General features: G+C 42.7%; 2 protein-coding genes across 15 annotated transcripts; one reads left to right on the top strand and one right to left on the bottom strand.

The window, feature by feature from the left end:
• Nucleotides 1–312: 312 nt before the first annotated feature.
• MRRF (mitochondrial ribosome recycling factor) lies at nt 313–10,086 on the bottom strand. Of its 4 annotated transcripts, none has more exons than XM_072125276.1 (7): nt 10,007–10,086; nt 8,209–8,371; nt 7,135–7,284; nt 6,511–6,629; nt 5,530–5,621; nt 4,930–5,089; nt 313–662 (listed from the first exon to the last, which is right to left on the bottom strand). In XM_072125276.1, the coding sequence occupies exons 2-7, from the start codon at nt 8,360–8,362 to the stop codon at nt 585–587; spliced, it is 753 nt and encodes a 250-aa protein (XP_071981377.1). In that variant the 5' UTR covers nt 8,363–8,371; nt 10,007–10,086; the 3' UTR covers nt 313–584. The 4 variants fall into 4 exon arrangements, with proteins under 4 accessions (XP_071981377.1, XP_071981375.1, XP_071981374.1 ...); XM_072125274.1 differs by lacking the exon at nt 10,007–10,086 and adding an exon at nt 9,795–9,951; XM_072125273.1 differs by lacking the exon at nt 10,007–10,086 and adding an exon at nt 9,637–9,783.
• Nucleotides 9,699–27,707, top strand: RBM18 (RNA binding motif protein 18). Of its 11 annotated transcripts, none has more exons than XM_072125277.1 (7): nt 9,700–9,936; nt 14,261–14,365; nt 17,279–17,412; nt 17,509–17,635; nt 20,269–20,355; nt 20,693–20,778; nt 22,989–27,707. In XM_072125277.1, the coding sequence occupies exons 3-7, from the start codon at nt 17,300–17,302 to the stop codon at nt 23,146–23,148; spliced, it is 573 nt and encodes a 190-aa protein (XP_071981378.1). In that variant the 5' UTR covers nt 9,700–9,936; nt 14,261–14,365; nt 17,279–17,299; the 3' UTR covers nt 23,149–27,707. The 11 variants fall into 11 exon arrangements, with proteins under 11 accessions (XP_071981385.1, XP_071981386.1, XP_071981378.1 ...); XM_072125278.1 differs by having other exon boundaries at nt 9,700–9,884; XM_072125281.1 differs by lacking the exon at nt 9,700–9,936 and adding an exon at nt 9,946–10,032.

Here is a 27,707-nt window from a genome sequence, read left to right on the forward strand (position 1 = left end):
GTGGCGTGTGTATTATAATGTTCTGCGGCGGGTGGCGTGTGTATTATAATGTTCTGCGGGGGGTGGCGTGTGTATTATGTTCTGCGGGGGGTGGCGTGTGTATTATGTTCTGCGGGGGTGGCGTGATCCCCGACAAAAATGTGGCCTCGGGACCCTCAGTAAATAAGCCCCATTGTACGGCTCTCGCAGAATTATATTTTTAAATATGTGGCGCTTATGGCTCTCTCAGCCAAAAAGGTTCCTGACCCCTGATCTAGATCCTCAGTCCGATGTTTCACAAATATAACAAATATTTGAAATGTCCTTCTGATATTTTGTTAAATACACTTTATTCTTTTATATTACCGTTTAATGATGATAAAGAAAATGTACAGAAATTGAAAAAGGAAATGGTCATAAGGTAGAGCGTTTGAGGTCATGTAATATTTCCCGATTCTTTATCACAATCAACACATATCTTGAGTTTGTTGATGAGTTGGGATAATAATTAGTGCCCGTTACTCCGCAGCCTGGTAAGTATATCATATACTGTCACAGCACAAAGCCTGGTCCATGGCTTTCCAATGTACCACAAGGCACAAGTCCTATTCTAGAAGCTCCTTTGTCTTTGATGCCAGTTGTTTGTCCATTTCTGCTGATACATCATCTGTCATCTGCTGGATCTACAATGAACACAGATATTCAGCGCAGTGAAATACAATATATACAATATACAACATATACATGTTACTATCCGCAGACATACTATAGTTCACAAGACTAATGGCTTTCCACTATTTGCTTTATATGTTCTTTTCCATGTGAAAAAAGCCCAATAATTTGCCGCTTAAATTCTCTATAGTGATTATAGTTTAATATTTTTAGATACAGAGCTACAAATCCCTGCAGACACATTGAAAGGGTTATACTATGTTTACCCACCAAATAGGGGTCCTGCTCCCACCAACTAATGGGAGCAACATTTTGAGCATGTGGCCTAATGATACATTCAATACTATGGGAGTGTTGTAAATCACAGTCCACACAGTCCACAGGTCTCTATCCAAGAGTGGTGAAGCTAGCAGAGCGCTGTTTTTAAAGCTCCTATAGTACTAAATGGATTGAACTGCTGGTTCATCAATTATTAAAACAAGGCCCCCCATTCTCTTGATTGGTGTGGTCTCCCGCTGATCACATGGTGCTCACCTAGCCTGTGAACGGGTAATTATCATCTTCAAACTTTGGAACCACCAAGAGTGCAGAGGAGCTGCTGTGGATATTGTGTTCTTGGACGTTGCAAAGGCATTTGACACTGTCCCTCATAGACGTCGGATGGGAAAATTAGGGCTATTGGTTTGGCAGGAATCATTTGCAATTGGATTGAAAACTGGCTGAAGGATCGTATCCAGAGAGTTGTGGTCAATGATTCCTACTCGGAATGGTCACCAGTTATGAGTGGTGTACCCCAGGGTTCTGTGCTTGGCCCACTACTATTTAATATGGAGGATGGGAGTAGTAGTACAAGCTGTGTAGTGTAATACAGTCCATGGAGGATGGGAGTAGTAGTACACACTGTGTAGTGTAATACAGTCTAGGCAGAATGGGAGTAGTAGCACAAGCTGTGTAGTGTAATACAGTCCATGGAGGATGGGAGTAGTAGTACACACTGTGTAGTGTAATACAGTCTAGGCAGAATGGGAGTAGTAGCACAAGCTGTGTAGTGTAATACAGTCCATGGAGGATGGGAGTAGTAGTACACACTGTGTAGTGTAATACAGTCTAGGCAGAATGGGAGTAGTAGCACAAGCTGTGTAGTGTAATACAGTCTATGGAGGATGTTCATAGGCTGCAGGTGGACTTGGATAAACTGAGTGTTTGGTCGTTCACTTGGCAAATGAGGTTCAATGTGGATAAATGTAAGGTTATGCACCTGGGGGCTAATAATCCACAGGCAACATATGTCCTTGGGGGATTAAATCTGGGAGAGTCTCTTGTTGAGAAGGACCTGGGGGTACTAGTAGATCATAGATTAAATAACAGCATGCAATGTCAATCAGCTGCCTCTAAAGCCAGTAGGATCTTGTCCTGTATTAAAAGTGGTCTGGACTCTCGGGATAGGGATGTAATATTACCACTGTTCAAGGCATTGGTTCGGAGCTGGAGAGGGTACAACAAAGAGCTACAAACATGATAAGGGGTATGGAGGGTCTCAGTTATGAGGTTTAGATTTATTTGAAAAGAGAGGCCTAAGAGATATGATTAATTTATACAAATATATGAATGGTCCATACAAAAAATATGGTGGAAAGTTGTTCCAGGTTAATTCAAATCAAAAGGCGAGGGGGCACTGTCTCCGCCTGGAGAAATCAAGGTGTAATCACCAGAGGAAACTGGACCTCTTTACTTTGAGAACTGTGAAGCTGTGGAATAGCCTGCCTCAGGCGCTGGTCACAGCAGGGACAGCAGAGAGCTTCAACAAGGATTTAGATACCTTTTTACATCAAAATAACACCGACGGCGAAATTATAATATAAAATCGTTTCCTTTACACCCCTTTCCTTCCTTGGTTGGACTTGAAGGACATACAGTCAGTCCCTGGGTTACATACAAGATATAGGTCTGTACTTAAAGGAAACCTACCATTTAGAATGGCAGGGGTAAGCTGTAAGTACCGAGCACCAGCTCAGGGTGAGGTCAGGGTGAGCTGGTGCCGGTACTTACTTTCGTTAGTGTTATAAACTGCGGTATCGCGGTTTTAACACTTTTTAAACTTTAGAGCAGAAGAGGCTTCGGCGCTGCATGCACACTACATTACACATACAGTACACTAACTGCTGCTATACTAAAATGGTGACCTGCGATGTGTACTGTAAGTGCTGTATCTACAGTATGTACTGTAACCAAGGTAAATAAGGAGGCATCAGGTGAGATCTTAAAACACCCGCCCATTCTTTCACCAACGTATAGAGTCCTTAGTTTCTCCTATAACATCTCAAGTTTCCTACAGCAAACCAATAGATTGAGGGTAACCAAGGACACATGCGCAATTTTACCAGCACAAGTGTCCATGGATACCCGGGGCAGCAGCTTTCCGGAGCATACTGAAAATGCTGCACATGATTAACAGAGGCACTTTAACAAAGAACTGACAGTACTGTACTGGGGCGCAATCTTTACAACTTTTCTTTCTTGTGGCACAGGCAATGGCTTCAACGCTGTAATCGCGGATATTCAAGGACGCTTCGCTGGTAAGATCGCACAAGTGTCCTTGGATACTCGCCATCACGCATGGCAGCAACTTGCTGGAGGATGCAGTGCTGAAGGCAAGAAAGAAATGCCATAAAAATTGTGGATAAATAAGGACACAAGGGTCCATATGGCAGTGGCTTAATGGAGGGTTAGAGTGCTGAAGCCGCTGTCTGCGTTAGTAAAAGAAAGAACTATACTGATGGTAAGATTGTGGGTTTACCATCACAAGTGTACTTGGATACTCGGAACTGCGCACGGCAGTGCCTTGCAGAAGGAGACAGCGCTGAAGCCGCTGCCGGCCCTACCAGAAAAAAAGAGCCTGCAATCTCCCCCACTTGCAGTATGTTCATCCTGCGCTGGATGAAAGTTAAGCTGCCGTTCATAACTATGGGTCATCCATAAGTCAGTTGGGGACTGCCTCTATGTCTTTTTTGAACTGTATTATGTAACTATATGTAACAACCCCTTAAAGGTCCACACATTTATGGTTATGTGATGTGACTGCTGTAATGGCTGAAAAACCTTTTTATTTTCTGCAAATGTACTAAAGTGCCAGCCACTAGATGTCTCTGTTCCTTCCACTGCCTCTTATCATGAGAAATGCATCTCTAACAGGAGACACAGTGAACTCTCCATCTACAATATAACTGTGCTGCTCCGCTTGTCAAAAATATTTGGTTTCTTTATACTTGTCAACTACTTGCCAGCTTTTACAGAAGATTCTCATGTGTCTAATAGGAATATCTGCGTTTCTACTGGCTGAGAAGAGGGAGCGGTGGAAGGGGAATAATACAATAAGACCAGGATTACTACCGGCAGCTTTAGATTATATGCATCAATACTAAAGTACAAGGCTGGAAGCAAGAAAATAAGCTTGGCCAATTCAAAGGTGACTATAGGCCGTCTGGATTTTGTGTGGATTTTCCAATACAGAATTGTGTGTGGCATATCCGCAGAAATTTAATCTACACAACAATGTAAATTTAATTCCATAATAAAACTATCTTAAACAGGACCTGTCACCCTTAAAAACGGCAATAGGAGCTACGTACTATCGTAAGCAGCTCCTAGTGCTAAAACAGACGCAGCAGTGTTAAAATGATAGCGTTATTGGAAACCTCCGATAACAGTAACAAACACTTCTGCGCTGTACACTAGAAACACCGGACCGCGCTGGAAGTGGTCCGGCGTATTCATGAGAGGGTGGTCTGAGGTGCTGCCTCCTCCATGGACCACCACACCCACTCCATTGGCCACGCGTGACACGCAGCAGTCACAACCCCTAATCCCACCCCCTCATGAATACGCCGGACTGCTTTGAGAGCAGTCCGGCGTTTCTAGTGTACAGCGCAGCGGTGTTTGTTATCGGAGGTTACCGATAACGCTAGAAGTGTAACACTGCGGGATATACTGTAGCACTAGGAGCTGCTTACTTTAGTAAGCAACTTCTGGTGCCGTTTTTCAGGATGACAGGTGCTCTTTAAGTTGTCTCCTTAGCTCCCCCTAATGGATGCAGCAGGTGGCCAACATTTTCAAGCATTTGTTGTCCTGTAGAAGACAAAATGAGGTCTGACTGCTATGAGATATCTTTATAAACTAATAGTGTAGTAGAAAATGTAGAGCCTAAAGAGCAAAATAAATTTAAAAGGTGAAGATTTACTTAAAACACAATGAAACCGTCCTATATAATTATTGTTTTACCTGTTTCTCTATCAGTTTGATTGTGTCTTCAGAAACTGTGGCTTTAAACTTCTTGACATCCTGGACCGCGCCGCTGCGGATCTTACGTACCGAATCCTTTGCTTTGTTTGTCAGCTGTTTGGCCAGTTTTGTCAAATTCTCCCTGTGCTCTCGAGTAACCCTTAAGGGAAGAAATGTGTAGTTGTAGCAGTGTGTGGTACCCTGTCATATTCCAAGATCCAGTTTTCACACATTTAAAGTGTAGATGTTATCCCCTATGCCCTATTCTACAAGACTGCGATAGATAACCGAGCGCTGTGCCCGGCTACCTCCAGCTTTCACATCAATCAATGGAAAAGCAGGGCCTGCCACTCCACCCGTTAGTGAGAATGAAACCCAATACCCGGAATTCTTGTGAATGGTGGGGGTCTCCAACTGATCAGCTTCATCCCCTCCCCTGTGCATAGAGGATAATCTCTTATTCTGGGACACTGGGTTAAAGGTGTCAAATTTTGCAAAAACAGAAGTGCTAAAAGGTGTCCTATGCCCTGACATTACACTATGGTGTGGCGATGATGTCACATCAATATATAAAGTTTAGAATATATAGGATTTACTCACGGAGGGACCGGTACACGGATTAATGTCCCATCTAGTTCTGGATTAAGGTTCATCTGACTTTGCCTTAAAGCATTCACAACTGCATCAGTGCTCTATATAAAAGAAATTGGTGCAATAAGAACACCCATTATATCTAGATCTCAGAAAATGGGAAATTAAAGGTAAGCTGCGACAACATGCATTCTTATCTGTGGGCAGGATGAGCAAATAGGACACTACGGTATGTACAATCTTATCTGCCGGCTGCATATTATAGAGCAAGGGGAGCTGAGCAGATTGTACATAGTGTCCTATCTGCAAGCGGCATGTTATAGAGCAGGAGGAGCTGAGCAAATTATAGTGTCCTATCTGCAGACAGCATTATATTGTACATAATATCCTATCTTCTTAGCTCCTCCTGCCTGTAGATAGGACACTATGTACAAACTGCTCAGCTCCTCCTTCTCTATAACATGCTGCCTGTAGATAGGATATTATGTACAATCTACAGGCAGCATGTTATAGTGCAGGAGGAGCTGCACATATTGCATACGGTGTATGTAGGTATTATGTTATAGAGCAGGAGGAGCTGCACACATTGCACACTGTGTATGTAAGTAGTATGCTATAGAGCAGGAGGAGATGAGACGGTTGTACAATGTCCTAATTAGAGGCCGCATGTTATAAAACAGCAGGAGTAAAACAGAGTTTTCTTAATAAAAACATGTTGTTTGTTTATTAAGACCTCATTCTTGGCTGAAAAGTGAATTGGGAGGTCCTAAGCTAGTGACAGCTATAATGACCCATCACTACAAAAGTATGTATCAATGTTGCTCTGTTCTGTGAACCTACTAAAGCCCTTCTTCATAAACCCCCCCAGGGATTTAGAGGGCATATGAGTCATTTTCAGTGTAATCATAAACTGCAGGTAACTAGTGAGAAAAAAAGTGACTGAATAATACAGGTAAATGGGCTCCAAGCTGTAATTCTGACATGACTTACCTCTGGAAAACTTGCCATGTTAATTACAAACAACCGGGGAGACTTTAGGGTGATTTGTCCCAAGTGACTTAAGGGGAATTTTCCATCTTTTGTTTTCACAATGATATGATCAAATGCACCTAAATATAATAATTGACATTAACCAACAATATCAGCAATAAGTAGTCCGCCTCCCATACTACTAACCAACCTGTCCTCTGCTCTGACAAGGGGGTAAACACCCCTGCTACTTTTACAGGCGGTCCCCTACTTAAGGACATCCAACTTACAGACAACCCCTAGTTAAAGACAGACCTCTCTGCCCACTAGTGAAACTCACTGAATGCTTAACTATAGTCCCAGACTGCAATGATCAGCTGTAAAGTGTCTGTAAATGAAGCTTTATTTATAATCCTTGGTCCCATTACTGCAAAAAAATTAGAAACTCCAATTGTTACTGGAGCAAAAAATTGTTTTGTCTGGAACAACAATTATAAAATATACAGTCTCGACTTACAAACAAATTCAACTTAAGAACAAACCTATGGAAACTTGTACGTAACCCAGGGACTGCCTGTACTGGACATGGAGCAGTCTGCACATATTTCCACATTCTATTTTGGAGGAAAAAAGAACGGCACTCACTCGGAGATGTTCTGATCGAGAGGTTTTTGTTAAAGTCTTCCTTAAGGCTGTCAATTACGTTTTTCATATCCTGTTCGACGTCTTTCAAGTTGATAATGTCTTCGACTAGAGCGGTATTAATATTTACCCGGGCTTGCCCTTTTGTTTTTCCTAAAGACAACACAATAAAATACATAAACTAAAAAGTATCCAAAAGGAGTAAGAAAAAAAATTATAAATATAGAGAGAATTTCAGATAGATGTTCCTGTTCCATAAAAATTATTAGCAAAGTGGACATATGGCATAAATCACCTTACACGATCCTGAGAGTGCCTATAGCTTTGTCTTTGTACTGTATTGAAGGATAACTGATTCAGTCACCAAGAATCAAGTAAAAGGAGTTGTCCAGAAGTTGAAAAACATGGCTGCCACAGCTGTCCCTGGTCTGTGCTGATATTGCAGCTCAGCTGTATAGAGATGAATGGAGCTCAGTTGCAATACCACACACTACACAGTCAGGAATGGTGCTGTTTCTGGAACAAAACAGTAATGTTTTCCAACCTCTGGACAACACGATTAATCCTTATTATGGCCTGCTCTACAGACGCCCCCATCACAAGAAAAACATATGTGGTCAATAACTTCACCAAACTTTGCATAAATCAACAGTACAAGAAAATATGAAAGATTTTGCAATAAATCCTATCATTCTTTATCATGGAACTCTTTACTCATTATTTGCTGAATCAGTCTCTGTCTCCCAAGACAGGCTGTGGTGTCATGTGCCATTTGCAGCCAATCACTGGGCTCAGCGTTGTGTGTCCATTCACTGGCTGCAGTGGTCACTGCCACAGCCAGGAAATATTATTGCAGCACCACAGAGGGTACAGAGCACTTTGGTGACACGTCTAGAAAATGTTTGTTTTTTTTTTAATAATATGATCACACTCCTTCCCTTGGCCTAAATTTTGGTTACCGTATCTTGGATTACCTATTTATTTAATTATTTCGTCATGGTAATCTGCATAATAAATGACCACCAGTAAATGTATATATCTGTGGACAAATAATAGTCTAAAGACAACAGTTTGTACCTTTACTGCTTTTTGTAGCAAGATGTCTGCTAAGAAGAGTCCTGTGATGTTCCTGCTGCGACACGATCAGCGCTGTCCTCCATACACACGGTGCGGCAGTGCTCCTCAGGTGCAGCAGTGCTGGACTAAGCCTTCCTACACACTTCAGTGCCATGGCTGATGGCTGAAGAGAAGAAACGAGTCACTTCAGCTCTGAATTGTGAATCATTGTAAAATAAGACATTATTGTGTCAACTATGATCCCCCTTACAACTATACTTTTGTTGGGATATTTAAAAGAGTCATCCGCTAATTAAAAATATTTTTGATCAATAGACCCCCCCCTAGGTAACTTATGACTATACTATGTGGTTAAGCAGTGTTCTTCTTGTACAGCTACCACTTTATTCTAACAATCAGCAATGCCGGCTGTGCAGCCCTTGGAAACTGACTCATCCCATCCCACAGGATGGAAATCCTTGCATCATACAGAAATATGACGTAAGGACTCCCAGTCTGTCATCTGAACTGCAACGCTGGTGCTGTAAAAAATGCCAAGTGCTGGCGCTGGAGTTTGGCCAGTAAACAGGGAGTCATTGCATTATATTTTTGTATGATACAAGGACTCCCATCCTGTGCAATGTGTTAGGTCCATGAGATACGGCCAACATACAAGTCCATTTCCACAAGCTGCATGTTTCCGTGCAACTAGCCAAAGAGATACAACAGCTGCAACCACGGATCAAAAATAGTGGTGTAACCTAGTAAAATGCCACTGATCTGTGTGAAGCAGAAGGTTCTGTCATATCTACTGACATGTTTACTACATACTTACATTTTCTATAATATTGTTGCTCTAGTGAAACTTATAACTGCCAGGCAAACTTATCAGGATCTTAGATTTTAACATCTTAGAATTTGTTTTGCACATTGCATTTATCATAGTGGCGTAGACTACTCTATGACTGTGGCACATGAGGTTTAATGTTTGCAGTGAAAAAGCTACTTTTTAGTTAAAGTCAGAAATCTGGTGCAAATCGGCAGTTGTGAAACACCCAGTTGTCATTTTACTCATACATTAATAGGAGGAATAACAGAGGGACAGTCCAGCACAGAAAATATACTCCTAAATTGTCAAATTATTGGGAATACATGTATTTAGGAGAGAAGACAAGATTTAAAGATGCAAAAATCCCTTTAAACAGAACCAATTCGTAATATTAGATCAGCAGATAACAATGTCCCCAGACATCCCATTAATTAAACCTTTGATTCTTCCAATGTCAACAACGCACCAATCAAGATCAATCACAATCAATGACTTGAATATTCTCGCTGGTCACATGATGCAGTTTTAGATTGTAAGCTCTTCAGTCCATTCCATCACATGTTCACAATTGAAATAATAACAATCAATAGAAATGGTGAAAAGTCTCCCCTGTGTCTGACCTCAGTAAGGCACATGGGATTGTCACCCATCAATAAAGTTTGCATTGTTGACACGTGGTGAGAGTATGGCGTGTGTATGGCTATAGGGTGCAGGGGTCACTGAGGTGAAGTGAGAGAGAAGACACAGGACAGTGCACCCGTGACCCTCTGTACTGTACCTCTAGCTTATTGTGGAGATGGGAAGATCACTGGGGCCGTGACGTCAATAGTGAGCGCCCGGAGCGAGTCGCCGCCCGCTGACGTCACAGGTATGGGGCTGGTAGGATGATCGGGAGACTGGCACCGAGAGGACGTTTCCGGGTAAATACACGAATAACATTGCGGGATGTACAGACCGTGCGCTACCGGATACGTGTGAACATTGCCTTACCCGATACAGAGACTGCGAGGATAAAGGTTCATGTGATGATCACATCAGGGAAAGGCACAGCCAGCAATGATCCTAATGATATTGGAAGCTATTGATAGTAACCTGCAGGGGGCGACAGCAGATCACAATACCCTATACTGCCCATAGGGACAGCTGCCCTCCCCTGTACAAGGGGCATCATGGAGGTGTAGGGCAGATAACATGGATTGGGGCTCATCCTATGTCTCCCTGGCGTTCTCTGTAGTGTCCCAGTGGCAGAACTCATTAGAGACCACTACAATCTTCTGTACCAGGTATACGTGGTATATACAACCAAAAGGTAACAGCCAATCACTACCAGCGACGCACAGTATTATATAGAGCCTCAACTTCTTAAAGGGATTGTCTGCAACCTTCCAACCATGGCTGCTTTCTTCTATAACCAGCACCGCACCTGTGTATGAGCTCAACTCCATGTATCCATGCAGGGACAGGCGTGGTTTATGAAGGAAAGAAGCCGTGGTTTTCCAATAATAGACAAGCGCAGGTGGATAGGACTTCATGGACACCTCATCAGCAAGTTCTATTGACACATAGCTGAACTGAAGAAGTTTTCTGTCTAGACCTGCAGCGGAGATTGTCAGCTCTATGGCTCAGCCTGGTAAAGGGGAATTCTGGCATAGGCAGATTGATAGATGTCACCAATAATCCCTGGAAAGTGTCATACGTTGATAAATCTACCCCCATAGTTTGGGTGGTTTCTGATCCTTGTGGATTAAAACCTGATCTACGACAATAATTTGTACTCACTAGATATTGTTATGAATGTTGTGTGTTAAAATTCAGGCTCTGCGTTAGTTATACGGGGTTACAATGGGCCATTAGAAAATCCCCTGTGGGTCCTGCGCAGCCATAAACCCATTTTTAGTGTATTTGGGGGAGATTTATCATGATGTAAGCTCGATCACTCCAGCACCACTACATACTTCAAGAGGCCTCCGGCGGGAGGCTGCGCTGGTGTAGTTTTGTTCAAAACCAATGAACAAATGTTTAAGGTGAATGTTCGCATGGTGTGGGTAGTGCACAGGCCACTCTGCCTCCCCCTTCTTCACACCAGCTTTAATTATTGGTGTTTTGCAAGTGTGATTCTTCGAGAGCTTCTATGCCATGCTTCTGTTATACAAGCCATGTTAAAAGCCCCCCCAAGAGTCTATTTTGTGGGGTATTATTTTGTCCAGGGGGCTCAGTTCAAAACTGTATTTGGCAACTACACGGCATCACCAGTTTAGCTGTTGTATAAAGCACCAAATGGCTGTATTATAATTTACATTATTTTAGTGGAATGGATGACTTGCTGGATGTGGATGTAGTCCTGTATAATCTGTAAAGTGTGTTGTGTATATGTATAATATATTCTACGTGTGTGAATGTATATACTATGAATTCTGTATGTGTTGTGCTTGTGGATATGCCGAGATGTTTGTATATATATATATATATATGTGTACATACAGTATACAGAGTGTATGTATAAAGAAAAAAGTGAATATATATTATTTTATTTTATTTTTGCAATGGAAAATTCAAAACAAAATTGTCAGTGGCAAAAAACCTCATCAAACCGTAATTTCTTTTACTAGAATTTGTAGCCCTTGTTGTAGCTTCGCTCCACTTTTAACCCATTTCATTGAAAAGGGTTAAATCCACGGTGACAACCGAAGGCTTAAGAGCCCGTTCACACCTGCGTTGGGACCTGCATTATTATCTTCTGTTAATAAAACCATAAAAATGAAGTCTAACAGACCCAAACCGATGTAACAGTAGAATGACAGGACTTGTCATTTCTGAAGAAGTGTTACAGTGTGCCAGTGGCACTTTGTAACAGACCATGTTCAAAAATGCCATATACTGCTATACTGTAGTATGGCAGTATATCATACCTCCCAACATTTGTGAAAGGGAAAGAGGGACAAAATGGCGGCACGCGTAGCGGCGATCCCCCTAAGCCACACCCCCAATCACTCCCTGGCCACGCCCCAAATTTTAGCCATATTATACTAATAAAAATCATCTCAATAAAAAAAAAAATTATCCTCATTGGGATATGAACCCAGGACCTGCAGTGTCCATGTACAATAATGACACAGCGACTCAACCAACTGAGCTATAACCCCTGTGACTATCTAAGTGTAGAATTTTGGTAACTAAGAACTATGACTACTGTTACACTGTGACACAGATTTAATGCCTTGGTATATAGAGAGGGATCTTCTCAGAGGTTATTATTGTAATTATTGAGACTTATTATTATTAAGGAGATTATTATTATTATTGAGATGATTATTATTTTTACTATTATTAATGATCATCTCCATAATAATAAAAATAATAAAATTTGTAATAATAATAATAATAGTCTCAATAATTACAATAATAACCTCTGAGAAGATCCCTCTCTATATATCATTGCATTAGTCTGTGTCACAGTGTAAGTGGCAGATAACACTTCTTAGTTACCAGAAATCCTCAGCTCTGTATCACTGGGCTTATAGCTCAGTTGGTTAAGGCTCCTGTCTGCAGTGCACAGGGTCCCAGGTTCGAATCTTAGCCTGGCCAAAACTTTATGTAATTTAATTAAATAAAGAGCTTGTGTCTGGGGAAGCCCTGGAGACCATATATGGACAGATACTGATCTGACCTGATGACGTGGTCCCTGCTCTCTCAGCTAAGCTGACACTTCTCTGAAAAGGATTCCCTGCCCGATGTCTGCTCTGGGGAACCCTAGGAGATGCAGTGACCATATATGGACAGATGCTGATCTGACCTGATGACGTGGTCCCTGCTCTCTCCGCTAAGCCGACACTTCTCTGAAAAGGATTCCCTGCCCGATGTCTGCTCTGGGGAACCCTAGGAGATGCAGTGACCATATATGGACAGATCTGATCAGACCTGATGACGTGGTCCCTGCTCTCCGCTAAGCCCGACACTTCTCTGAAAAGGATTCCCTCCCGATGTCTGCTCTGGGGAACCCTAGGAGATGCAGTGACCATATATGGACAGATGCTGATCTGAACCTGATGACGTGGTCCCTGCTCTCCGCTAAGCCCGACACTTCTCTGAAAAGGATTCCCTCCCGATGTCTGCTCTGGGGAACCCTAGGAGATGCAGTGACCATATATGGACAGATGCTGATCTGAAGCTGATGACGTGGTCCCTGCTCTCTCCGCTAAGCCTGACACTTCTCTGAAAAGGATTCCCTCCCGATGTCTGTAGCAGCCATTCTGTACTGTGAGTTCAGGCTTTCAAAGTATTTACTATGGGGACACAGCGCCGGGACACAGCGGGACCTGGGGGGAGAATCCGTGACAATCTCATAGCTGCCCGTGACGCGGGGCAGAGGTAAGAAAAACGGGACTTTCCCGGCAAAATCGGGACAGTTGGGAGCTATGAGTATATGGTTGGATCGATTAGACCATCTAGTGTTACGGTCAAGTTCACTGCATTTGAAATGTTATTGATTTTAAAAGAAGATGAGCAAAGAATGGAAATGCAAACACGAAAAAGGGCATTAATTGCAGTTGACCTCTAATGGTTTCTATTCGTGTTTGTTTCACTTCTGTTATTTGAAGCAACAGAAATAACAGAAGCTCTAATGGTGGCACAAACAGACGCAAGCAGAAGCCATTAAGTCTATGGAAGTCAATGGACATTTTATCAGATCCATTACCGTTTTAGTGACAGAAGATAATAATGGAGGTCCAAACGCCGATGTGAACTGGGCCTTAATCGATTGCATATGTCAAATGCCCAGCTGCGGAGTTATGCTAGTTCCTGTAATATAAGGAAGAGATTTAGTGACCTCTCACACTGTAAAATGCTGCAAATCTTCTACAGGTGAACAGACCTGTAGCCCTAAGTGTATATAGGTACTGAGACAGGAACCTAGATCTGGAAGTTACTACTGTTGGGTTTTAGTGTTCGGCTGCTGCAGAACTGTCTCCTAGACGTCAGTGGATATTACATGGTCCTTATGATGACTATGGGGTGAGATGTTGCTTCTAGTTGTGTGAGTAGTAGATAATCTCCTGCTGTCCCTGTATAATATCCTGGGGGTTATGCAGAGATTTGGTCCATAGTCCAGTGTCCTGATGATGCCTCTGCATATACTGGGTTGCATGTGAAGCTGAGCAGTCCCTTCTTTGTATTGATTAGAGGTGAATGCTTTGTCTCACCGGCTGATACTTGGATGTGCTTCTTATTCGCTGTCTCTTACAGGAATCTGAGCTAATCATAGACTGACACTGATCCATCCCAGAGCAAAATACTGAGAAATCCTCCCCAAATCTGATGGAATTGTCACTGCCCAGGGCTGTGGAGTCGGTAAGACAAACCTTTGACTCCTCAATTTCCCGGACTCCGACTACAGGTCCGCCAGAATGGTACTGACCCTGACACACAGTCCTGTGTTCCTGGTCGCTTTATCAGTGCTGAGATAAATGTGGATATTCCTCCCCAGTACCTTATCCCTTTAATCTGTAGCAGTGGAGCTCCACTCCTGAGCATGTACATAAAGTGCAGCCAAATTCATCTCAACTAAAAGGGGGATCAGCGGTGCACAACCTGCGCTGACAGGCCACACGCAGCCCGTCAAGCCATGAGATGCGGTCCACACCCTGCTGACTGTCAGAAACCAATGAGCACTTCCATAACCGATGGCAGATCATTGGAGGTCCGGTAGTGGTGAGTTGAGCTGAGAAGTTCTCACTGCTTCTGGGTCTTCTCCTGCTGCTCCGCTCTTTGTCCTGACTCCTGACACTGCCTGTATGCGTCAAGGTCAGGACCCAGAGCAGAGCTCCCCCAGGAGTGGTAATTACTTGTCAGCTGTACTTTACAGCTCCCGGGTCCTGGCACAGTTCTGCTTTGGGTCCTGATACTGCCACATACAACCAGCGCTGGACACTGAGCAGAGCAGCACATGGAGGGTAGAAGAAGCTGCAGTGTGGTGCACGGAGGTTTTATGTCTGCTCTGGTTTCTCCAGTGTTGTTAGTTTTATGCTCTGGGGGTCTCCAGTATTGTATTCTATGGGGTCTTCAGTATTATTGTCTGCTCTAGAGGTCGTCAGTATAAGTATTTATCTGTTCTGGGCATCTCAAATATTGTTTGTCTGCTTTAGGGGGTCTCCGTTATTATTCTCTGCTTTGGGGGTCTCTGGTATTATTGTCTGCTTTAGGGGGTCTCCGTTATTATTCTCTGCTTTGGGGGTCTCCGGTATTATTGTCTGCTCAGGGGGTCTCTGGTATTATTGTCTGCTCAGGGGGTCTCTGGTATTATTGTCTGCTCAGGGGGTCTCTGGTATTATTGTCTGTTCAGGGGGTCTCTGGTATTATTGTCTGTTCAGGGGGTCTCTGGTATTATTGTCTGTTCAGGGGGTCTCTGGTATTATTGTCTGTTCAGGGGGTCTCCATTATTATTCTCTGCTTTGGGGGTCTCTATTATTCTCTGCTTTGGGGGTCTCCGTTATTATTATTATTTTCTGCTTTGGGGGTCTCTGGTATTATTGTCTGCTCAGGGGGTCTCTGGTATTATTGTCTGTTCAGGGGGTCTCTGGTATTATTGTCTGTTCAGGGGGTCTCTGGTATTATTGTTCTCTGCTTTGGGGGTCTCTGGTATTATTGTCTGCTCAGGGGGTCTCTGGTATTATTGTCTGCTCAGGGGGTCTCTGGTATTATTGTTCTCTGCTTTGGGGGTCTCTGGTATTATTGTCTGTTCAGGGGGTCTCTGGTATTATTGTCTGATCAGGGGGTCTCCATTATTATTGTCTGCTCAGGGGGTCTCCGTTATTATTGTCTGCTCAGGGGGTCTCTGGTATTATTGTCTGCTCAGGGGGTCTCTGGTATTATTGTCTGTTCAGGGGGTCTCTAGTATTACTGTCTGCTCAGGGGGTCTCTGGTATTACTGTCTGCCCTGGGGGTCTCCATTATTATTCTCTGCTTTGGGGTCTCCATTATTATTCTCTGCTTTGGGGTCTCCATTATTATTCTCTGCTTTGGGGTCTCCATTATTATTCTCTGCTTTGGGGTACCTGGTATTATTGTCTTTTCAGGGGGTTTCTGGTATTATTGTATGATCAGGGGGTTTCTGGTATTATTGTCTGATCAGGGGGTCTCCATTATTATTCTCTGCTTTGGGGTCTCCGGTATTATTGTCTGCCCTGGGGGTCTCTGGTATTTAAAACCTGCTATGTGGTCTCTAATGCTATTATCTGCTATGGGGTCTTCATTATTATTATAATTATTGTCTGCTCTGAATGTAGTGTTTGGTTGTACTGTGGATGTTTATGCATCTAGGTTGCTGGTTACTGATGAGGTCCCCTGAAGCACACCACACACACACTTACTACACACAGCACGCATGTCTATGACGCGTGGTGAAGCGTTAATGCAACCTCTGGGTATGACTGAGCCTAAATGCTTAGATCAGGAATAGAACAGACATTTATAGGAAATTTTTATAATTTATTATATGTTTGTGGAGTTGGTCAATTTATAGAGCTGATGAAAATGGGACAATTCTGCTATGATTGGAAGTGGGCATCAGTTATTTGTAGGCTGTTTTTCATCGATAGGACACAGTTCACCCTAACTCCTTAGTGTAAAAAGAGCAGATGTTTAAGTTATACTAAATATTTTCTCACAAAACTATAACATGCTGCCTGCAGATAAAACAACATGTACAATCTGCTCAGCTCCTCCTGCTCTATAGCGTACTGGCTGCAGATAGGACACTTTATACAATCTGCTTAACTCCCGTTATTCTATAACATGCTGCCTGCAGATAGGACACTATGTACAATCTGCTCAGCTCCTCCTGCTCTATAACATGCTGCCTGCAGATAGGACACTATGTACAACCTGCTCAGCTCCTCCTGCTCTATAACATGCTGCCTGCAGATAGGACACTATGTACAACCTGCTCAGCTCCTCCTGCTCTATAACATGCTGCCTGCAGATAGGACACTATGTACAATCTGCCTGGCTCCTCCTGCCCTATAACATGCTGCCTGCAGATAGGACACTATGTACAACCTGCTCAGCTCCTCCTGCTCTATAACATGCTGCCTGCAGATAGGACACTATGTACAATCTGCTCAGCTCCTCCTGCTGTATAACACATGCTCAGACTATTGGGTAAATCTTTCATAGGTTTTATAGAAGGGGTGAGAATTTGGTGGCAGTGTAATATATCTGCAGCATGTGGGTAATGTATACCATTTTTTAATATTCTCTCCTTAGGGCTCTAATTAGGACACATCGATGGAGGAAGAATTAAAATCACTGCCCCTGGAGAACGCATCAATCCTGTCAGAGGGGTCACTTCAGGATGGACATCGGCTATGGATTGGGAATCTGGACCCAAAAATCACTGAGTGAGTTTAATCTTCTGTGTATAGTAGGGAAGATGAATGAACTTGTATATCTTTAAGTTCACGCTAACATAGAATGTGTCTCCTCCGTTCACACAGGTACCATCTGTTAAAATTACTGCAGAAATTCGGCAAAGTGAAGCAATTTGATTTCTTGTTTCACAAATCTGGGCCCCTAGAAGGACAACCACGGGGCTATTGTTTTGTGAATTTCGAGACAAAATTGGTAAGTTATCGAGAGCATATCGGTTTATGAGTCTGCGTTCACACGTTGCTTTTACATTATGTTAACGTTGCTTTTACGTTGCGTTTGTGTAAACAAAAAGTTTTACACTTAGTTGAATTGTGCTTCAAAGGAAACAAACACAAATGCAGTGTTAGCACATTACCCACAATAGCTTCCCCCACTGATCACTTAAAGGAACACTCCAGTCAAAGCTAATTCATTGCATAATACATGGTGCAGGGCCTGAAGGGAGGAGCAGGACTCATTTTCATTGTATTACTAGAGGTGTACTACTAAAGGTGTAATTTAGTGAATCAGATATGACTCGATTGTTCCTTTAAACCAGACCCAATGGCATCACAATCTCTAAAAAGGAGTCTTTCATACAAGTTTAAGTAGACTGGATAAATTACATAGAGTAACCTACACATATTCTGCATCAACTGCATGACATGAGAGACATGCAAAGAGTTCATGTCCATGGATGGATATGGATGCCCCATGTTTAAGAGGATCTCAAGTGTATTAGGTACAGTGGGTACAGAAAGTATTCGGACCCCTTTACATTTTTCACTCTTTGTTTCATTAAATCCAATTGGTAAGATAAAAAAAGTTCTATTTTTGCTCATTAATGTACAATCTGCACCCCATCTTGACACAAAATAATACCGAAATGTAGATATTTTTGATCATTTAGTATACAAGAAAAACTGAAATATCAAATGGTCATAAGTATTCAGCCCCTTTGCTGTGCTCATATTTAACTCACATGCTGTCTAATTCCTTCTGGTCCAGCTGTGTTTAATCCAACAGATTGGACTAAGGAAAAGCACACACCTGTCTCTATAAGACCTCACAACGCATGTCAGAGCACATGAGAATCATGAGGTCTAAGGAACTTCCCAAGGACAGAATTGTGGCAAGCCAAAGAATTTTTGCAGTGCTCAAGGTTCCTAAGAGCACAGTGGCCTCCATAATCTTTAAAAGGAAACCGTTTGGACGACCACAGCTCTTCCTCGACCTGGCCATGCAGCCAAACTAAACAACTGTGGGAGATGAGCCTTGGTTAGGGAGGTAAAGAAGAACCCCAAGATCATTGTGGCTGAGCTCCAGAGATGTAGTAGAGAGATGGGAAAGTTCCAAAAAGTCACCTATCATGGCAGCCCTCCTGCGTTGGGGCTTTATGGCAGAGTTTGCTGACGGAAGCCTGTCCTCACTTTAAGGTACATGAAAGCCGCATGCAGTGTGCAAAATAACACATGAAGGTCTCCAAGACTATAAGAAATAACATTCCGTGGTCTGATGAGAAAGAGATTGAACTTTTTGGTGTTATATCTAAGTGTTATGTGTGGAGAAAACCATCACCTGCCAAATACAATCCCAACAGTGATACATGGTGGTGGCAGCATCATGCTATGGGGGCAGGGACAGGACAACTGGGTGGAATGGAAATGGTTGGAAGGAAAGATGAATGCGGCCAAGTACAGAGATATCCTGGATGAAAACCTTTTCTAGAGGGCTCTGGCCTCAAATTGGGCTGAACCTTCCAACAAGACAATGACCCTAAGCTCACAGCTAAAATAACACAGCAGGGGCTTCAGAACATCTCTGTGACCATTCCTGACTGGTCCAGCCAGAGCCCGGACCTAAACCCAACTGAGCATCTCTGGAGAGACATGAAAATGGCTTCCACCAACGTTCACCATCCAACCTGAGGGAACTGGAGAGGATCTGCAAGGAAGAGGCCGAGGATCCCCAAATCCAGGGGGGGGGGAAACTTGTTGTATCTTCCCAAGAAGAGTCATCTCTATACCAACTCCAAAGCTGCTTCTACTCATCACTGAGCAAAGGGGCTGAATACTTATCACCTTGTGATATTTTCTTGATTATTAAATTAGCAAAAATATCTGTAATTCAGCATTTTCTGTCAGGGTGGGGGCACAGTGCACATTAATGAGCAAAAAAATAACTTTCTTGATCTTGCCAATTGGCTGCAATGAAACAAAGAGGGGTCTGAATACTTTCCGTACCCATAGTATATTTAGAAATATGTGTGTGAGAATATATCATACGGTCTGTAGTCTATTAGGTTACTCTTTGTGGTGATCTGAATGGAGGGAAGCCCAGAATCCCACCCCACGTGAGGTGAATTTTTATATCCCTCTGTTGCTACTGTATTCAACGTAGGTGGGACTGTGATCCTTGTCAGTCCCATAAAACTTAATTAGGCTACATTTACACTTGCACGCGCTGGAGAGGAGAGCGATGCGCACCCCTCCCCTCTCCATTGGGATGCACACAAGGAAAAATACAGCATGTTCTATCTTTTCTCGTCTATGGTGCGGTATGGTTCCACATCTGCCTATTGCTGTCTATGGAGACATATGTATATGGCTGTATATACGTCCCCACAACTGTGGTGTTTAATGAAGCCTTAGTGTGTTACATGCGTGCTCAGGCTGACACGTGGACATTCATTACCACACGCTCTAGTTAAACACTTTCACTTGAAGGCTAAAACCTACAGATGACGTCTTCCTGGTTGTGAAACCATGTAGTGGGACAGGAGACGTGTATTTTGTATAGAAAGGTATGTAAGTCACTCAAAACTAATTATGTTTTATTTCATACAGGAAGCTGAGAAGGCTATTCAGTGTCTGAATGGGAAAATGGCCCTGTCCAAGAAGCTGGTGGTGAGATGGGCACATGCACAAATCAAGGTAGGATCCTGAAGCTGATGTACTAATGATAGGCCGCACCTCACTGGCTAATGGGACGCCATCTTTGCTTTGGTAGCCATTTCTAGTCTGCTTGTAATAACACTATGTGTTGTGTGAGGCTGAGCTGTAGTAACAGGCATAGCCGCACATAAGGCTGCGCTCTGTGCATGGATGGGCATGGTACTACGGTACTACCCCATGTAATAACCATACAAAACACCTCCCTATCTTATCCTGCTTTGAGATATTTGAGTAGAAACCACCTGACAGGTTCCCTTATATGTGTGGGTATGGCACAGATAGAGATTTAACACAACTATGTTTCTATCTTTTCCAGAGATATGATAACTATAAAAGTGAAAAAGTTTTGCCACTCAGTCTGGAACCGTCTTCAAGCACAGAACCGACTCAGTCCACGATAAGGTGTGTAACATGTCTCTCCGCTCGTCCAGATACATGTGGGGTAATAAATCTAGTATATAAGCTCTGCACTATATAGCATGTATATACTTTACAGACTGTATTGTTTACTTTGTGTACTTTCAAGATGTGAGATTTAAGTGAATGTTCTTGCTCTATAACATGCTGCCTTCAGATATGATCCTATATACAGTCTGCTTAGCTCTTCTTGCTCTATAACATGCTGCCTTCAGATATGATCCTATATACAGTCTGCTTAGCTCTTCTTGCTCTATAACATGCTGCCTTCAGATATGATACTATATACAGTCTGCTTAGCTCTTCTTGCTCTATATCATGCTGCCTCCAGAAAGGACACTATGTACAATATAATCAGTACAACTTCCTCCTGCTCTATAATATGCTGTCTTTGTTACCCCGATAGCTTTAGAGACCGCCTATGCACATGCATGATCATTCAGAACATTTTTAAATTTCAGGACTCCATGAAGACATTAGTATCAGATTTTTGGTGTCACTGCATTGTTGTGGTTGTGACATTCCTGAAGCATGGGGCCGGGGGGGGGGGGGGGGGGGGGTTCTGGTCTAGCTCTATAAAGTCCAGGTGCCATCATTAGGACTGACCTGACATTAGTAAGACCTGGACACTATTGTGCTGCTGGAATACCATACATTTGGTCATCCTGGAAGTTCACACGTGGAGGTAACTTATAGCCTCTGGACTGGTGATGGCCCCAGGACTAGGGAATGTTTGATCCAAATCTGCACAGTATGTAGCAGTATCACTATGATCATAGGATGGGGGTGAGAGACTGTAAATGGTTGACTATGACATCTTTAAAGAAGTAAAGCCTTTGTTTAACGTATACACAGTCTATACTACTTGGTAATGGTAAGCAGGGAGGCAATTCCATCCTCTAGCTTTGTATATTAATAACTAATACTAGTGCCGGCGCAACATAGAGCACAGCAGAGGTTAGAGAACCTATTCAACCAGCGGGGGGGTCCTCAAACAAACAAGCGCCTGAGTCCTGCACATGGGTAATGCGCTGATCAAACAACCTGTGTGTTTCTAAGTGGTCAGGAAATGGAAGGGCAAATGTAGTCTACTAGCCCGAGGCATCAGGCTGGGCCACGAGAGGTTAAACTGATTGATTGAGCGCTGATTTGAGCGCTGTCGCTTTAACAGGAAGCTGATTTCCTCTGGGGAGCAGGGGGTGAACTGCGGGGCTAGCATGTAAAGGTCAGAGGATAAGACGGAAGATATCATGTTATCTACCCGCTGCGGGTGAATGTGGACAGGAGAAGAACCGTACAATATTTATAGGGTAGTAGAGGGAGAGCAAAAATTGTGTCAATCTTTTATTATTTTTTTTGGGGGGGGTTTGCTTCCGAGAGTCTACATTTTTTTAAATTTTATATGAAGTGTGGTAAAAAAAAAAACCTATTTATTTTTTTTTACTCTTCAGGTATATGTATGACCTGCACATAGCAATGTAAATAAATGACAGATTGTAAGAAATACTTGCTGATCAATGGGTTTAAGGAAATCTGTCATAATTTATCATGATTAACCACTTACTCATAGATCCAGGCACTGTGATAGTGGTAATCTGCTTATATTTGTTATTCATAGCCTCCTTCCTTCTAAAATCAACCTTTAATATAAATTTTAAAATTAATTATGCTGATAAGCCAAAAGGGCTCTGGGGGGCATTACCAGAGCCCCTCCATTATGCAGCTTTACAGGCTGTCTCGCTCACCTCCTGCTCCCTCTGCCTGCTGTTATCTCGCACAGTAGGGCAAGGAAGTGCTCCTGCACAGTGTAACAGCCTGTGAAGCTGCAGCACGGAAGGACTTTAGTTTCGCCCCCTAGAGCACTTCTGACTCATTAGCATAATTTTAAAAGTTGGCCATGGATGACAAATATAAGAAGATTACCACAGCCATGGTGCCTGGATCTATGATTAAGTGTCCCTGATTTATCATGCTGGATTTTGATGGTATATGGTGCCAATTCTTCTTTATGGGAAGTAAAAAAATACATACTTTGCAAACAGATATCAGTTATTCTATTTACTGCTTTTATGCAGCTTTGTGTCTCCATGGTTACAGACTACAAACATACCCTGTGTGCAGTCAGACCTTACAATCGTACATCGTTCTTTATTTGAATCTTGCTCTTTACTAAGTGAGAAGTTTCCTTTGTACAGTGTCAGTGCTAAGATTAAAGCAATTGAAGCAAAACTGAAGATGATGGCAGAGAATCCGGATCATGACTTACCCGGGCAGCCATCCTACTCCTATATTAAGGCTTCCGAGAAGAAGAGGAGTACACCATATTCCAGAACATCATGGAAAACCAAGAGATGACATCCCTGCTCCTTCCTCAGGAGTTCCACAGACTCTGAGCACACCCTCACCTTGTATAAACCGTGTCATAAGTTACTTATAAGAACACAGACCTCATGAAACCTTCTCCTTGCAGACTTGAATTTTCCGGATCGGAGCGCAGAGTTTGGGTCGTTGGTGATTTTGCATTTCCTATGTATTTTTCTTTTACCTGTGTAAATATTTGTTGTGTTATTTTATTCATAAAAAGCTGACATAAAGTACAATTTGTAATTTGCTCTACATTTTAAGTGGCAGGGCAACATTTATTAGAAAAGGGGCACAATAGATTAAAAAATGTTATTTGTATTTCCTTATTCCTGGCTTCCACTTGTCGCTGGCCAAAGAGGATTTATGATTGGCTGGAAAACTAATGGACTGATTATTATAGAATGAAGATTGATAAAATTCTTATCCTTCTTCGCTGTCCCTGCTCCATGAACAGGTGCCGTAATGGTCTTGTGAGTCCCTTGGTACAGAAGTTTTGAAGTTGCAATTAGTGTACAAGCCAGAAATGTATGGTCTTACAAGAATAACCAATTCTAACAATTATTTGAAAATTACTACTATACAGCTCTACAACTATCCCCATATTGTCACTTCCCATGCCTGAAAAGTTCCAAAATTTGTTTTGCAAAGTTGACTCACTATCTAAGCCTATTCATGTTCTTCTTGCTTAGCCGCAACTCCAACTTACTGATAAAAAAAGGCGCTTGCTTTCTATTCAGTTCTGTGAACTCAGTTCTGCTCCATTATTGTCTTTCTGGCTGTGTAACTGCAGAAGAGAATTCCTGAGGAAGGGGTGAATGAGAGGGCTGAAGAGAAATCAGCTCACCCCTCCGTCAGGGATTGTCGTCAGGGAGGGGAACGAGAAGGCATGGCTGAGCAGGAACAAGAATATGCCTGGCACGGCTCGGAGAAAAAAACATAAAATCATCCAACACATGGGGTCATCTACAAACAGACTTTTAATGAGGAGGAACAATATAGGGATAGTTGTACTGTTGTATAATAGTTTTTAAAGATCTGTTTTGTTAATGTGGGTTAGTGTAAGTCACTTTTCCCTCTTAAAAGTAATAGTGAGTAATTGGGTATCTGACACATCCAGACTATAATGAAGGACTTCTACATTGTTAAAAAAAAGTGCACATTTTATCTTTTTGAATTGAAGTCGTCATTTGTCTTCCCATGTTATTGCACCATTAAAGGAAATCTATTCAGCTCAGCCCATTCACCTCCTCCGCTCTTTACATTCCTAAATAACTTACCCTCAGCAGTTTCTGGTATTGAGCAATCATTGTCATTAGTTCAACAGATATGCTAATTAGGTTATATGCTGTCAAATGGGAGGTACCAGGCTCTCTCTTCCACCCACCTTATGAACCAACATAATAGGGTGGAAAGAAAATGTCAATATTGTCAGGGGAATTTTCCGAGTGTCGTTGCATCTGGGAAATGTCACCTATAAAAAAAAAAAAAAAAAAATTAAAAAAAAGTCTCTTAAGAGGAATGCCCAACACAGCCACTCAGCCTGTGCTGCCCAGTTTCTATAAAGCCCATGCAAGGGTTAAGATGGAGCGATCCTTTAAAGGAAATCTACCATCAAAATCCATCACGATAACCCAGGGGCACCTACTCATAGATTCCGTCACTGTGACTTGTGCTAACCTATATTTGTTATCAATGACCTCCTTCCTCATAAAATCTACTTTTAAAATTATGCTAATGAGCCCTTCTGTGCTGCAGATTTACAGACTGTTACACTGTGCTGAGCACTTCCCGTCTCCCACTGTGTAAGAGGGGGCGGGGAGACTGTTAAGCTACAGCATAGAAGGGCTCTGATAACACGCCCATAGCCCTTATAGTTTATCAGTATAATTTTCAAAGGTGATTTTAGAAGGAACGAGGCCATGGACAATCACAGTGCCTAGATATATTAGTAAGAGCCTTTGGTTTATCATGATGGATTTTAATGGAAGATTTCCTTTAAAGGACATCTATCAGCAGATTGTTAACCAAGTACACTGACACACTGGTGTGTGCCCTCTCTGGCAGGATCTGCTCTTCTTTTAGCTTCTTATGCCCTGGTTTTTTCAAAAAATTATTCAAATGAGCCTGAGGGGATCCAGACTCCATAAGAGTTGAAGGAGCCTGGAGCCCCTCAGGCTCATTTGCATATATTTTAAAGCCCTTTTTTCTTAAAAACAAGTGTATAAGCAGCTAAACGAAGAGCAGATCCTGCCATATGAGGCACGCACCAGTATGTCAGTGTGCTGGGTTTACAATATTTGATCTGGTGATCGATGTCCTTTAAGGTTATACTGTGTAATCTGGTGGTGCAGAAGATAGAAAGATATGACCGATGGGAAGTGATGCTGGGGCTCGCTCAGTAAACCTAAAGTGAGAATCCTGTGAACCTTCTCTATGCTCCTGACTGGTCGGGAGGACTGGTCGGGAGGATGAACCAACCAATAGCTTGGTAACATATTCTATTTAACACTCCGACACAATGTATACAGTTTGTTATGCCTAATAATGCCCTGAGCACTCCTTTAAGGGTCTTCTCCTGGACTGCCCCCTTTATACAACATACTGAATCTTCTATGCTGCTGCCGGTTGGTCTTGAACTGCAGGTTTTGTAGTTTTGGGACCTGTGCTGCCTGGATTTCTATGGACTGATCTGATATCCGGGCCTGGCATTTTATATGTTGTATATCACATGTATCTTATGTGTACTGTACATTGATGTCTGTTGTATATTGCAGAACATCACTTCTTTCTTATAAACCTGTAAAACACTATATAATTTATTCTTTTTGTTACCAAATTTGACAGTTTTTGATTGAAATTAGAATTCATTACACGGATGCCGTAGATCTTTCAGGAGACATAAAACTCTATTATTGGACGTACACATTCAGATTTTTCACCATAAGGTTGGATCAGGTTTGAATTGGCCATAAAATAATAATGCGGAAACTTTTTTTTAGGGCTGTATACACACATACAGACATGACTTATGGGGAAACACACACAACCTATGGGGCTGTGTACACACACACCCACACACCCTATGGGGCTGTGTACACACACACACACACACACACACACACACACACACACACACACACACACACACCCTATGGGGCTGTGTACACACACCCACACACACCCTATGGGGCTGTGTACACACACACCCACACACACCCTGTGGGGCTGTGTACACACACACCCACACACACCCTGTGGGGCTGTGTACACACACACCCACACACACCCTATGGGACACACACCCTATGGGGCTGTGTACACACACACACACCCTATAGGGCTGTGTACACACACACACCCTATGGGGCTGTGTGTACACACACACACGTACACACACACTCACACCCTATGGGGCTGTGTACACACACACACACACACACACACACACCCTATGGGGCTGTGTACACACACACACACACACACCCTATGGGGCTGTGTACACACACACACACACACACACACACACACACCCTATGGGGCTGTGTACACACACACACACACACACCCTATGGGGCTGTGTACACACACACACACACACACACCCTATGGGGCTGTGTACACACACACACACACACACACCCTATGGGGCTGTGTACACACACACACACACACCCTATGGGGCTGTGTACACACACGTACAGACACACACCCACACCCTATGGGGCTTTGTACACACACACGTACAGACACACACACCCACACCCTATGGAGCTTTGTACACACACGTACCCTATGGGGCTTTGTACACACACGTACAGACACACACACACACACACCACCTATGGGGCTTTGTACACACACGTACAGACACACACACACACACACCACCTATGGGGCTTTGTACACACACCCTATGGGGCTGTGTACACACACGTACACACGCGTACAGACACGACCCATAGAGCTGTGTACACACACGGCAGTTTTCACATTTTTTGCAGGGATTTTTGTGGCACCCAAGCTGAGAATGAGAATAAGAACAATGCCCTGATATAGTAGAAATGACAATGCAAACTCATTCACTACAATGTAAGATAGGACAATACTATAAGGGTATTTCCATAATAACTATGCAGCTCCATTGCCCTGCGTATTACAGTAGTATTCTCCCCAGTATACAGTATGGTACTCTCTGTGAAGTGCACTGTGTGAACACAGCCGTAGTAGTGTTAGGTCAGTGCGGTTCTGAATCTCTTTTCATCTAATGTGTGTTACAATTATGTGTTCCTTTTATGTAATGCTAAGAATGAAGAGTCCGTAACAGGGTTGGTGCTTTGTTTTATGGATTTTTATGAATTATTTACCCGTGACAATCTTCATGCGGTCAGTTACACTAACATGAGACACTGTGGCTTCACCACTGAAGAGTCGGACCTAGAAAAACTGTAAAAGGTATATTTATATATATTTTTAGTAAGATGTCTGGTGGTTGTATTGTAATTTTATTCCGTGTGCAAATACAAAAAAAATAAATTTCCTTTTCTTTTGTA

This window comes from Engystomops pustulosus, chromosome 9 (assembly GCF_040894005.1).
Source record: "Engystomops pustulosus chromosome 9, aEngPut4.maternal, whole genome shotgun sequence".
Taxonomy (NCBI): domain Eukaryota; kingdom Metazoa; phylum Chordata; class Amphibia; order Anura; family Leptodactylidae; genus Engystomops; species Engystomops pustulosus.